The 13,662-nt window shown below is 41.5% G+C and overlaps 1 protein-coding gene across 5 annotated transcripts in view; it reads right to left on the minus strand.

Moving 5' to 3' along the window:
- The window catches only part of PKP4 (plakophilin 4), a 585,731-nt gene that overhangs the window by 25,096 nt on the left and 546,973 nt on the right, over positions 1 to 13,662 (minus strand). For all 5 annotated transcript variants that reach the window (XM_082260328.1, XM_082260327.1, XM_082260326.1 and 2 more), the window contains 4 exons: positions 11,783 to 11,971; positions 6,943 to 7,116; positions 3,309 to 3,459; positions 2,202 to 2,397 (listed from right to left, as the gene is read on the minus strand). In XM_082260328.1, the coding sequence (XP_082116454.1) occupies positions 2,202 to 2,397; positions 3,309 to 3,459; positions 6,943 to 7,116; positions 11,783 to 11,971 (710 nt within the window). The remainder of the gene's footprint in view (positions 1 to 2,201; positions 2,398 to 3,308; positions 3,460 to 6,942; positions 7,117 to 11,782; positions 11,972 to 13,662) is intronic.

The raw sequence follows: 13,662 nt of genomic DNA on the forward strand, positions 1-13,662 counted from the left end.
CACTATTTTTTTTCTCATGACAGAGTGCCTTTATGTTCACCAAACAAAACAAGGAGATAAAGGTAGCACAATAGAATTCCCTGTAGATAGCATGGGTCTCCATACTTTTTAAACAAAGGGTCTGTATACTGTCCTTTAGCTCATAAACTGATAACCACTGCCCTAAAATCTAACGGGGGCCTCAAATGCAGCCCCTAAAATCAAAGGGACACATATAATGTTCAATATATGTAATGCTTGAGAGGAAACTGTCAAACTGCAGACCTAATAAAGGAAAAGAGGGCCAGAGGACATGCTACATTTTTGGCTGGGGATATGCTGCAGAAGACAATACAAAGCTGGGAACATGTTACATGAGGCTAGCAGAGATCAATGTTCCCACTAGGGCTGAGGGGTAGGCACCAGGGCTTTAGGGGGGCTGGACTGTGGTCAGAGGGAGTACAAAATGCCCCAGCGCCAATGGGAATAAACAATCTCTTGGGCTTGGTGGTCAGTGGAAATAAAAAAACAACAACATCGCATCTGCGGCCAGTAGGAAATAGTGTCCCAGCTTTGGTGTCAGACAGAGGAACAGTGCCCCATCGCTGGTGTCAGTGGGAAGAATAGTGAACCATTGTTGCTGTCCGTGGGAGGAATAGTGCTCCATCGTTGCTCTCAGTAGGATGAATAGTGCTTCATTGTTGTCGTCAGCAGGAGGAATAGTGCCCCATCCTTGGTGTCAGTGGGAGGAATAGTGCTCCATCGTTGCTGTCAGTAGGAGGAATAGAGCCCCATCCTTGGTGTCAGTGGGAGGAATAGTGCTCCATCGTTGCTGTCAGTAGGAGGAATAGTGCTTCATCGCTGGTGTCAGCGGGAGGAATAGTGCCCCATCCTTGGTGTCAATGGGAGGAATAGAGCCCCATCCTTGCTGTCAGTAGGAGGAATAGAGCCCCATCCTTGGTGTCAGTGGGAGGAATAGTGCTCCATCGTTGCTGTCAGTAGGAGGAATAGTGCTTCATCGCTGGTGTCAGCGGGAGGAATAGTGCCCCATCCTTGGTGTCAGTGGGAGGAATAGTGCCCCATCCTTGGTGTCAGTGGGAGGAATAGTGCCCCATCCTTGGTGTCAGTGGGAGGAATAGTGGTCCATTGTTTATCATAATAATTATCCCCATTGTTAAGGTCAGTGGAAAGAAATGTGCTCAATCATTGGTGTCAGTGGTAGGAATTATACCCCACTGTTGGCAACAGTGGAAGGAATGATCCCTTATTGTTGGTGTCAGTGGGAGAAATGATGTCCCACTATTGGTGTCAGTGGAAGAAATTATGCCAATAATAGTGCCTTGTATTAGTGGAAGGAAAAGTGTCCTAAGGGCCACATAGATGCAGTCCTAAAGGGCCCCATCAGACCCAATGGCCACAGTTTGGAGACCACTGGTATAACACATCTACTGGCTGAGGGTTAATGCAGTTCATTAAAACAGCAAAATAAGACAGACATGCTGAGATTTCAAAACTAAATTCTAAATGTTAGTGCTGAGAGAAGAGTGGTCTGCAACAACTTGATGGTAGAAGATAAATGTGTTCAAGCAAAAGCAAACCTTTTGCTTTGGTTTACACTGAGTTTATGTAACAGATTAAAACATGAACCCTTCAGGAAACACCAAGTTGCCTATGACAACTTAAGAGTTCAACTTTTTGAGAAGCTTATCAATGATTAATGAGCTACTGTCATCAGCTCCTAATTTGATCCATAATACCTGAAAATGTAATACCAGAGGCGAACGGTATTAAAATGTGGATGTAACGGCACACAGGCAGGGCACGGCGACTCATGAGAAGGCAAAGAAATGAAATTTGAATTAAATCAAATAAAAAGGATAATCCAATTTTCATAAGAACATGGCTCTTCGCTGTCCCTTCGCTCCTGCTGTGAAACCAAATGGCCAGATGTTTCTAATGAAGATGCAGCATGAATTAATGAAAGGATGACTGTAGAAATGGATGATAGTCTGAGCGGTTTATGGATTTTCAGAAAGTGCAGCCTCTACTCACTCGTGTACACTGAGCAGTGTGCTGCCAATAAGTTTGCAGAAATGAATAATTAAAAGCAACAAGTTACCAGATGTTGGTGAGATCTCATCATGAAACAGAGAGCTATTATGTACTTTTTATACAAAATGTCTGTTTTAGGCCAGTGGATTACACCACTGTAGAAGACTTGCCTTTCCCCTTTTCCTTTGGTGATGTTCACTAACTTCTCAATGCCTCCAGTGTCCGCCAAAGCCTTTGCATTCTCCATGTTCTTGCTGGTGACCTCATGCAAAGCACAGCAGATGGCAGCCACTGTGTCATCTGACAAAACGCTGGGGCCGTTGCCCCCTGGAAGCCGGTTCACCAGGTCCCGCATTGCATATTTACCTAAAAAAAAAAAAATCATGATCATAGGGAAACACATGAGCAAAGACACATGAAAATAAAGGATGTACTTCACCCTATCATAAAATAATCAAATAGTAAGGAATTAAGGACTGAAATATTATTAGTGCTTAGATACTACCTAAAAGCAGCCATTTATGCAAACTCTGACACGTTTTCAGGTTGATAAGAAAGGGTTAACAGTATCTATACTAAAAAAAAAAAAAAAAAAATCCAGAGTTTTGAATAAATGGGAAATGGTTAAAAAAACACCACTTTTTTTTAACACTATTTGATTTACTCTCACTTCCAGTCTGGAAGACACAACAGGTAATTAGAGGAAATGTTGACAGGGGTTCTAACCTTTATCAACACTATCTGAAGCAAAAAAGAAAGTATATATATATGTATATATATATATATATATATATATATATATATATATATATATATATATATATATATATATATATATATATATATAAAGTTTCTCCTAACCAAAAACTTTACCTCTATTGTTAGGGTTTAGGTACACATTAATATAGCTTACATGAGATTTTTGTTATTGGGCTTAGATCTACTTTAAGCAAGAAAATCAGCATGACAGCTGAACAACTAGCATTTTAAAAAGAAGCCATCAGAGGCAAAATATTGTTTTGTTTGTCTTTAGCGAGTTTCCTTAAAATTAAGTCTACTTTGGTCTCCGCAAAGAAACAGCTGGAAAATTGCTGCGTCTCTGCTCTCACTTAGCTGTCCAGAGCCAGTGTACGGTTTCTGCCTTTGGATAAATATGGACAAAATAGATTACTATAAAGGATGAGGATAAAATGGGAATATTTTATCATCTTGTAAAATCAAGTGCGCAAACCTAAGCAATCAATACAGCCATCCATCTCTGCGCCTTCACAACGTACCAATTAGCTCTTTGTTGCGGACGTCTAACGCCATATTTCTCAATGCTGTGGCCACAGAAGACACCACTCTGTCGTTATCCATCCTCAGCAGCTCCACCAGTATGGGCAGTCCTTTTTCCTTCCTGACAGCCGCTCTGATATATGCTGCAAACTGCAGAGACACAGAGAAGGCGACAGATTATTTACAGTGCCGGCAGGAGATACTTCACCGGTCATCTCTACTCCTCTATCCAATGTTCCTTACCACTAGTAGCTGAAGGTAATATCCAGAGGCCTGATTCAGATAAACACAATATTAAATAGGACATTAACCCCCTCATGACTGGATACTAGATTTCTCTGTACTGCACCACTTTAATAAGTTGTCAAACCTACCTAGATTTAGATCCTGTTGGAATGAAATGTAATAAAAACTGGGAAACACAATTCTGAAGTGGTTTATAAAACCTGAAATATTTTCTTGTAGTCGGATGCTGTGTCTATTGCGCAAACTTTGCAAGGGCAAATCAGGTTTACAGTGGTCAACTGAGCAAGTTACTATCTTCGCATACCATGTATCCCTTGTTTATTCTCCTGTTGTAATAAAAAAGGCACAACCACTTTTCCCTACTTATGTATCTTCATGTGGTTTGTGATAAATAAATAAATTACTGCAACACAAAAAAAAAAAAAACTACATTTGCACATAGCTTTTTCTTCCTGTAAAACAGAACTTTAGCCAAAACTTTCCTAAAGCTTTGGACATAAAGGGGAAGGGTTACTGCCAGCTATTTCAATATTCCCAACTGGCAGATTTTACCTGACTTCTTGACCAACAGAGACAAACACAGTACATGGAAACTTCCCCAAAAAGAGGTGAAATGATATCTTTGAATGTTTTCACTTGAATGGGTGTCCACATTAGGGTGTATCTACCCTTATCTAATGACAACTGAAAAATGTGCCTTCCCCAGTCAGGGCAAATCTCCCCAGAGGGAACAGGCCGCAATTATAACCTGAAAGAAGTTGTCACAATTCCTCATTGTATTGGAAAAAAAAATGCGTCTGGGGTTCCATTTTAATTTTGTGTAACATTAGTGTTCCCAACACAAAAATAAATAAAAATGCAATCACCCATTCCTTGTCTTTTGAGCCAAATTATTTATATATTTTATGTTTAACCCCTCTTAAAACATAAAAATAGAATAATTGCGCATCCAACTATAATGCTGTGGTTTTTGCAGTAGCACTTTCTAAGTGCCTGTCAGCTGCTGCTATACCGTCCCTGAAAAGCAATCGATCGCAGATTTATTTTCAGAAGGTGGTAGCAGTACCACCAATGCGAAAGAAGCCATAGGGAGTATCTCACCAAAAATATAATTCCTATTTCTAAGGGATGCCAAAATTTACATTAATCTTTATGCAAACTTCTGGAAAAAACAGTGAGCCTACCACACAGAGGAAATTAAATTTCTCGGGGAGTTCTGTACACCAACTGTGCACAGAAGGCCTCTATGTTGCCATATTACAATGAACTTTAGAGAAAATGACAGCGGCTCCAGATTGAAAAGGAAAGGTAATTTTATTAACATTAAAGTAAAACTTTTTTTCTATTTTGGATAAAGTAAGGAGGGTTTACAACCCGCCAGATCTTTTTCACTGTCCCATTCTGAAGATTTCCCATCACTTCCTCTCCCATAGCAAAACCGGAAGTGATGGGAAAATCCCTGCAAATTAAGGAAATTCCTTGGGGCCCCCCAGGGTCACCAGAACTAGTGTCCCCATTGGAAGATTTTTCCCTCTATTACTTTTCTGGGGACAACCTAAAATTTAGGATTTTCTTTACTTTTACTTTCAATGGTAATGGTAAACAGAATAAATATAAAGAGGGTGACTAATCTTAATGTGGGCACAGACAAAGCAGGAGTTATCTCTCTCCACTCTATCCAAAACTGAAAAAACTGTATTTTTGTCTTACCGTAAAATCCTTTTCTCTGAAGTTCATTGACGGACACAGCTCCATATCTTCCTTGACCAATGGGTTATGCTGCCCCCTACAGGAGTAAAACACTTGGTAGAAAAAAATTGACTATGCCTATAGGGCAGTCCTAGAGGGTATACTCCCACTTCCTGCTATAGGATCTCAGTTTTGTAACAAGCAGTGTCAGAACACCACATAACCCAACTCTACAGAGGGGTGGGTGCTGTGTCAATGAATATCAGAGAAAAGGATTTTATGGTAAGACAAAAATCCAGTTTTCTCTTTCGTTCATTAAGGGACACAGCTTCATATCTTCCTTGACCAATTGGACGCCCCAGAGCAGTGTCAGCATGAGGGGTGGGAAAAACACAGCAAAAAAAACAGAGTTCCTAAAAAGGCTAAACATAGCCAACCAGAACTCAACCAGAAATAACTGGAGCTCACCTACCAGGAAAAAAAAAAAAAAAAAAACACACCCTCAAGAGGCAGGAGCCTCTTCAACAGCGGCCTACAAAACTTTGCGGCCAAAAGCAGCATCCGCAGATGCGAGGGCATCCACCTTGTGAAACTTTGTGAATGTGTGCACAGACGACCAGGTGGCCGCCTTACAAACCTGAACCACTGATGCCTGATGACGGAAAGCCCAGGAGGCACTAAGCGCCCTCGTAGAATGCGCCTTAACAGGGAAAGGAGGAACCTGACCCTTCATGGAATAGGCCTGCACCCCCATCTCCCTGATCCATTTGGAAATGGTCACAGCAGATGCGGCCTGCCTCTTACGAGATCCATCCGTAAGAACAAGGAATCCGATTTAGAATCGACTCAGTCGCCACCAGGTACACCCTGATTGCCCGCCCCCGTCCTGTGAGGCTATGTCGCGGCTGACCTATTGCGGAGTTGCAGTCTGAACGTGCTCACTGGCCAGACTGGGGAGACTGTAAGGATCTAGGATATCCAGTGCGTCACCCAGTCCAGGAGTTGATTGTAGTTCTCACTGGAATAGACTTGATTGTAGAAAGAAAACAACAAAAGGAAAAAAGGTTTCGCTTAAAAAAGGAAAAAAATGCCAGGACCATAGATCCCAGCAAGGGATTAGGTCCTTACACCTGACTAGGCAGGAAAAAAAAAAACTGAGATCCTATAGCAGGAAGTGGGAGTATACCCCCTAGGACTGCCCTATAGGCGTAGGTAATTTTTCTCAGCCTGGTGTGGCAGCATAACCCTTCCACCCATCACCCAGCCTAGCATACAGACAGAAACTTTCAGGTCAGCACAAGCCTGAAGGTTGACTGCTTTAAAGGGGATCAGCTATGTGTTGGAAAAATAAGAAAGTTCTGGAGAGGAACGGTCCGAATATAAAAGCGCAAGCAGCAATAACTGACACTTAATTGGTATCACCTTATATAAACCAAAAATGACATTCTCACCAACACCTTTATATACAAATATATACAGCAGGCAAGCACTATGTGATTAAGGGCAGGAATGGGTAAATCTATGAGGAACTACAAGAATTAGCTGACATAGAATTCTGGATGTTGTCGTTTCTAACAGATGACAAGCGATCCTCCCCTCTTTATAAGGAGCAAAGTGCTAAAGCCCAAAAGCAACCAACCAGAATGAAGGTTGCTCTGACCGGATGTTAGACTGATTAATATGCAAGTGACGTATTACCTTCCAATTCCCAGCAGAAAGATTCTGAAGAGACCCAGCAGAACCTTCTAAAGTGGCTGGGTTCGAGCTTTCGGCCAGAAGAGTTAGATATGGCTTTACTACAGAGGGGTGCCAGAGCATTTCAACACCTTTTGGAGACTGAGAGAGTCCAGGGATGGGGCCAACACCATCCCACTGCAGGAAAAAAAAAAAAAAGTATTAGTTGTAAAATATCTCAAGAGTCTTTAAGTGCTGTACACAGTAAAAAGTATTAACCTGCCACATTTTATGTACATTCTAAGTCTGCAGTTGCTGATACTTGCTCACAGCTCCTATTTTTGGGGACATTGGCCTGAAACCTAGGATCATAGTACTGGATGGGTGTGAAGGCTGGACCTGGCAGCATAAAATTAAGGCCGTATTCACTCAAGAGCCGTTAGCAAATACATGTGGAAGATCCAGCAGGGGTACCTTGTGATTAGCTGCAGGTGGCCGGCCCCATGTAAAAGCAATGGGAGGCTGACAGCTCCTGCAGCTAGTTATGGCTGCTCTCGTTAAATCACTCATTGAGAGACAGTCTGCAACCACAGCCGATTTTTGCAGATAAATGCTCAATGCCAGCTGCAGTGATTAGCTGAAGGGGCTGTCAGCATCAAATTTCTTCCGATGGGGCAGCCGCCCACAGCTAATCGCTGGAAAACCCTGCTGGGTCTCTCGCATCTTGTGAATTGGGAAATTGGCAAAAATGTGAATGGGGGTGGGGGCTAATATGGCCACTGACATAAGAAAAATGGAAGGACGGGCAACCACAATTATACTGGTGAACAAAGGTCTGTCCCATGAAAAATATCATGTCCAATCTTTGGGTACCTCACTCACTCTCAGGATTAGGAAATCTTCCTAGCAGTGTTGTGTTCCTAAAACACTGCATCTTTAAAGACCATCAAATGTTATGGCACGCATCACAGTCGATTGGCAGAGATCTTAAGGTGCAAATACACTTATTATTCACAATGCCCATTTCAGGGAGCACCCCAATGCCATTCTCTAGATAGGCCTAACTTTTTGCTTTAGCGTGAAGCTCTGCTATCTAAACCAGCAATCACCACTGGAAAGGCAGGAGTGCATGGCAAAGCTTCAAATTGAGAAGAGGTTTCTGTACTAGAAGAAATTTGGATCAGGGGAACCAACAGGGGTAAGAGAGGGCTGGGTTGAAAAAAGGTACCTGCAGACATCTTGTGTTACCTGATCCAAAGTGGTATTAAACCCAAAACAGAAAATTATTAAATAGTAGCACACCATTTCTTAGATGTGGTGGCTGCATTAGTGTTCCTTTTTTTTTGTCTTTTTTTCCCTTTGTTTCACCTGGTGATCCAGCTATTAAGTCTGTTGTTCTTCAACTTACTTTAAGAGACCAGCTGTCCAAAAGTAGCAGTTATAGGGGGGAGACCAACTATTTAACATTTATGGGCAGTGCTTAAAATGATCAGCTTTTATTAATTTATGTAAAACCCTGATCCCATTAGGAAAAAAAAAAACTGTTTGCTGTAACTGCTGAAAAACGTCAGCTGGATTTCAGCTTTAACTGGTTAATCAAGTCCATCTAAATCTGACTAATAATGCTACTGTTCAAAGGTGCAAGCTTTGCTACTTCATCAAGAATGCAGACACTCTAGGACAGTAGGTGTGTTATTGGCAGTATATCCAGGTGAATAAAAAAACACCTAAAAAAAAAGAAAATTAATACAGCCACCACATTCAAGGATAGCTAAGCTGCAATATATTACATTTTTGTTTTTAGGTTTAGTAATGCTTTAAGCTGCAGTTATTTATAACATTTATAATACCACAACAGGTCATCTTTAAGGTAAAACTGTCACTAATGCCAAAAAACACATCACAAAGATCACTCACCAAACTAATAGGAAGAAATATGTAAAAAAAAAAACAAAAAAAAACACAACAGTGTATACAATGTATATATATAATAAAATTGCTATGTTGCAGCTTGTTACGTGGTGTATTCTCAGCTTGTATTCCGTAATGCCACCATGTGGCTCACAGGGTATCAGATGCTCATGGACATATATCACAGGCAAAGTCCACTGCCCTCTACCAGTTCGCCAGGCTTGCTTCTATTAGCTCCAAGGAAAAAAGGTAGTTGTAGATCTGGTATGTATCCTTTCACTGAAGAAGCTACACAAGCACAGAGCAAAACGCATTGATGTCACTCACGCATCATGGACACTGGCAGTTGAAGCCCGAGTTGACACTTTGTAACAAGCGAAGGGATACATACCAGATCTACAATTACCTATTCCTTGGAGCTAATGGAAGCAAGTCTGGTGGACGGGTAGAAGGCAGTGGATTTTGCCTGTGATATACGTCCATTAGCATCTGATACCCCGTGGGCTACACGGTGGCATTACGGAATACAAGCTGAACATACACCATAAATGGACTGGATGAGCTGGAGTAGATGGACTTCCACTAACACCCCACGTTGACTACACTTCTACTGGATCAATCCCAGCATTGGGTGTGGTGTGGTAAGATCACCTCACTCTCTATTAAGACAGCCTTTACTATCTACGAAAATGATCCCCCTATTGATTACACTCTAAAGATATGCCTATCGGATGCTGCCTTTACGTTGCTTCATTTTACTCTCCCCTCGCTTTTTATACTTGTGATGCACCTGTCATCATTTGAGTGAGAGGTCAGTCATTGAATTTACATACGATCGCTGATCACGAGGAACTGACTCAATCAGATGAACCTGCATGCTGTACACATTTAGCGATCTCATTATGCAATAGAAACGACATTTCCCTATTGCCATTAATATTAGGCCATTCAAGGGCTAAGTCCAATATGCAGTTAGTATAGAATAGAATAGTGATATTTTTGCTACACATATTAGGCTATGCCGCACTGACCTACATATTCCACATACCTCACTGCGTCTGGACGCTATATATTGTGACTTTTTGTTTTAGGTTCATCGTTGTCTGTTTTGTGTGGTTTATATAGCATCTTGCTGTTTGGGACACTAAATTTTTTTATATACTGTGATTTTCATCAGAGCTAGATTTGTATTTATATTGGCTCTTTTTAGAACTATTACATTTCAATAAATTCATCCATTTAGCCATCACTACCTGTCTACTTGTCTTATACTAACCACTTTTTTTGTATCACTGGAGGGCTTTACCCTCTAGGACAGGGGTGAGGAACCTTTTATCTGCCAAGGGCCATTTGGGTTTTTATAAAATCATTCTGGGGCCGTACAAATTATCAACTTAAAAATGTGCCTGTTATATTTGGTCAAACATTTAACTCACCCCTAATGTGATGGTTGCAACTGCTTCTCTTTGGTGAGGTGTGTGATGTTAACTGGTATTGATGATGTTGCTACTCGCAACTGGTTTTCCAGGTTTGCGTCGGTCAGTCTGACTCCAGCTCTGCGCTGGGGGAAGAGGCGATGTTTCCTGTATTGGTCACAGGCGGAGTGCATTTGATATCACTCCGCCTTTGACTCACTCAGACTGTCAGAACTGAGCCAGAACTATACAGGAAACATTGGCTCCGTTCTGACAGATCAGCTGAGAGACACAGACTCAGCTGCACGGGGGGCCGGACCAAATGACTTTGAGGGCCGCATACGGCCCCCGGCCGTAGGTTCCCCACCCCTGCTCTAGAAGAATACAAACCCATTTTATTTTTTGAAAACATGTCAGAACGCAGGAATTAGGTCATCTATGCATATTACACTGATGTCTTATCTTAAGGGGGCGAACTATTTTAGATCTTAAAAAGGCGATACTATCATGTGCACTGGATTGAAAAGTGCACTGTAATTGTGAGTAGTTTTTTCTTCATTTTTTAAAATAAAAGCTACTTTTTTTTTTTTATAATACACCATTAGAGGTATATTTCTTTTTTTTTTTTTGGTGAATTGGCTGGAGTCCGGGCAGAGTGAAAGAGTGGTATGCAGGCAGTTTTCTGGATGCATTGGAGGATTGTGACCCAGATCACTGGGAAAGCACTGTTTGACCTTACTATTGGGGAGGTCAGACCAGAGGTAAGAGGCTCAATTGAGAGGTGGTGGAGCACACTTTTTTTTTTTTTTTTGGAATATGCACGGCAAGCACGCATGTAATTAGATATGCACGGCAAGCACGCATGTAATTAGATACAAAAAACAACACATAAAATGTGAATATTTACTAGATTATATACATTATAAATAGTCAATACAAAGAAGTTTGTGGAATGTGTTGTTTTCAAGACGTTGAGTTTCATATTGACTATTCATACTGTATATAATAAATCTAGTGATTATTCACATTTTAGGTATGGTTGATGTTGTTTAATGGCAAAAAACGACTTTGAGCTCTTAACTAAAAGTTGGCTTTTGAATTTAATAACGGACTCATCAAAGAATAAGCGTGATGCTAGTTTAAATCCTAAATCAGGCTTTGTATCTGCAGTTTTAAAAAAAAAATCGAACAAAAAAAATGTAAGATGCGTTTTTTCCAGGACAGGAGTGCGTGACACAGAAGGGACAGCAGCCTCCTGGTGTCTAAACAGCCTGCTGTTACAGTGCCGAAGCGGTTACCGAATACCACTAGAGGGCAAAATTGGGAGAAAGGTTGCTTACTGTAAATCAACCATGATCATCTTCAGCGCTCCCTATAAGTTCTTTTATCTCTGAGGGCATGCTAAAGAAATAATTATAAAAACGTTACTACAGTTTCTCAGGAATAGTATAGGGCAAAACCAAGACAATCAAGTAAAATGATAGTGGCTGAAACTGCTATCTCTTTATTCTTTACCACAATCCCCTACTTGCACTCACCAACTCTTCTTGCTGCGGCCTTTTCTTCTTTTTCTTTTTTTTACCCCAACAGCTCGAGTCAGAGTCCTTGCTGGGGGATTCCTTGCAGAAGTCCTCTATTTCATTAATTCCCAGCAAGCGAGCTTGAGGCACTTCTAATTCTAGGCGGTAAGATAAGTTTCTTAGCGTACAGACGCAGTTCTCCACTGTCTGGAAAAGAGGGAAGGCAGGCTGTCAGGGTCGGACATTCTCAGACACTCCATATGGCTGCTAGGAATGCTAGATTATTCGTTATACAGCAGAAAGGCTTACTGCCATCATACAAAGAAAGATATTACGTGCTTTTTAGACAGTCAGCCCTAATCCTAATGTCTCTCAGAACAATTACAGAATTTAATGAACATATTCTACTAGCCAGACTATAAAGAAACCCCGACTGTCAATCAGGCTCATGAAAATGTGGGCAATTATTTGGGGACATAATAATGCTGGATGTAGACTTTGCCGCCCACTGCACCTTCATTTCTACTTTCTCTGGCTGAGGCTTTATTCACCAGGATTGAAGAAATATCAGGAGCTTGGTTGCTAAACAATTGCATTCTTGTTGAACACACCTTTGTGTATTTTAAAGTTACCCAAGAATAATTTTTATTGTAACCTTACATTTACGAGCTTGGAAATTTCATACTTTCATGTTCTCGCTTAACACACACATTTGTGGATTCTCCCTTGAGCATTTGTATCTATGCCAGACTGAAATCAACATCTTGGCTAACCTGTTGCCAAGAGAATTCCAATTACAGAATAATTCATAGAAATTGTATTGTTTTCACTCAGAGCTGACCTGTGGACTTACTTTTACAGAAAAAAAATGAGAGGCAGAAGTGACAAAAGATATACAATAGTGAGGTAACCTGGCTTAGAGACAGTTCACACCATTCCCGCACATGAACCCATTGTGCCTTCCTGTACGATTGAGACTGCAAGCAAAACGCACTCCATTTGCGAACTGCAGCAGGTGTCAATAAAAAGGTAACGACACCCCAAACGTAGGCTGCAAAACCAACACGTTTGCCTGCATCAGATTAAACGGTACTTTTGTACCATGTGATCTGGTTACAGTACATTTTAAAAAGTAGTGCATGCACTACTTTGGTGCAGTGCGAATAGGCTGAAATCGTACCGTACACAACTGCATGTGAATCGCACAGGGACGCACAACGCGTTCCTGTGGGATTCGTGTGTGGGTATGGTGTGAACCTGTCCTTAAAGAACATCACATACTTACCTGTCCAGTGAATCCAGCATCGTCCTGCTGTAATCTGCTCCTCTGCTGCCACACTCTGGGTACCGCATTGCCATCTACCTTTCCCAGGTTATCAGGAGCCAGCTGTCTGTACCGGGTTCTTTCAACCCGGTCCCGATACTCCCTGCCAGGTCCACCCTCCAGCCACAAGGTGTTCCTGCTTCTACAGCTTCCTGAGATATGCGAGAGGCATATCCCAGGACCTGCAGGAGAAGGGTCATGTCATTCTTGTCTAGGTAGGGTACTGGCCAGAGCAAAAAAAAATATTTACACATTTTTTTAAATAGCGGGGGGGGGGGGGGGGGGGTTGCAGTGGGGAAAGGTTTGTTTAGGCTACATTCACACCTGAGCGTAGCGTTTTTCACGCGTTTTTTACCGCGATTTTGCGGCGTTTTTTACCGCGATTTTTACCGCGATTTTTGTGCAGGCGTTTTTAGATTGAATAGAGATCAATGGAAAACGCCTGTAATCTGCCCAAAAAGAAGCTCATGTACTTTTTTGAGCGTTGGGCGTTTTGTATACAGCGTCAAAACGCTCAGATGTGAACAGGGGCCATTGAAATGAATAGGATTTGTCTTGTTGGGCGTTTTGAGAG

Source organism: Pelophylax lessonae (genome assembly GCF_965119305.1).
Source record: "Pelophylax lessonae genome assembly, chromosome: 6".
Lineage (NCBI taxonomy): Eukaryota > Metazoa > Chordata > Amphibia > Anura > Ranidae > Pelophylax > Pelophylax lessonae.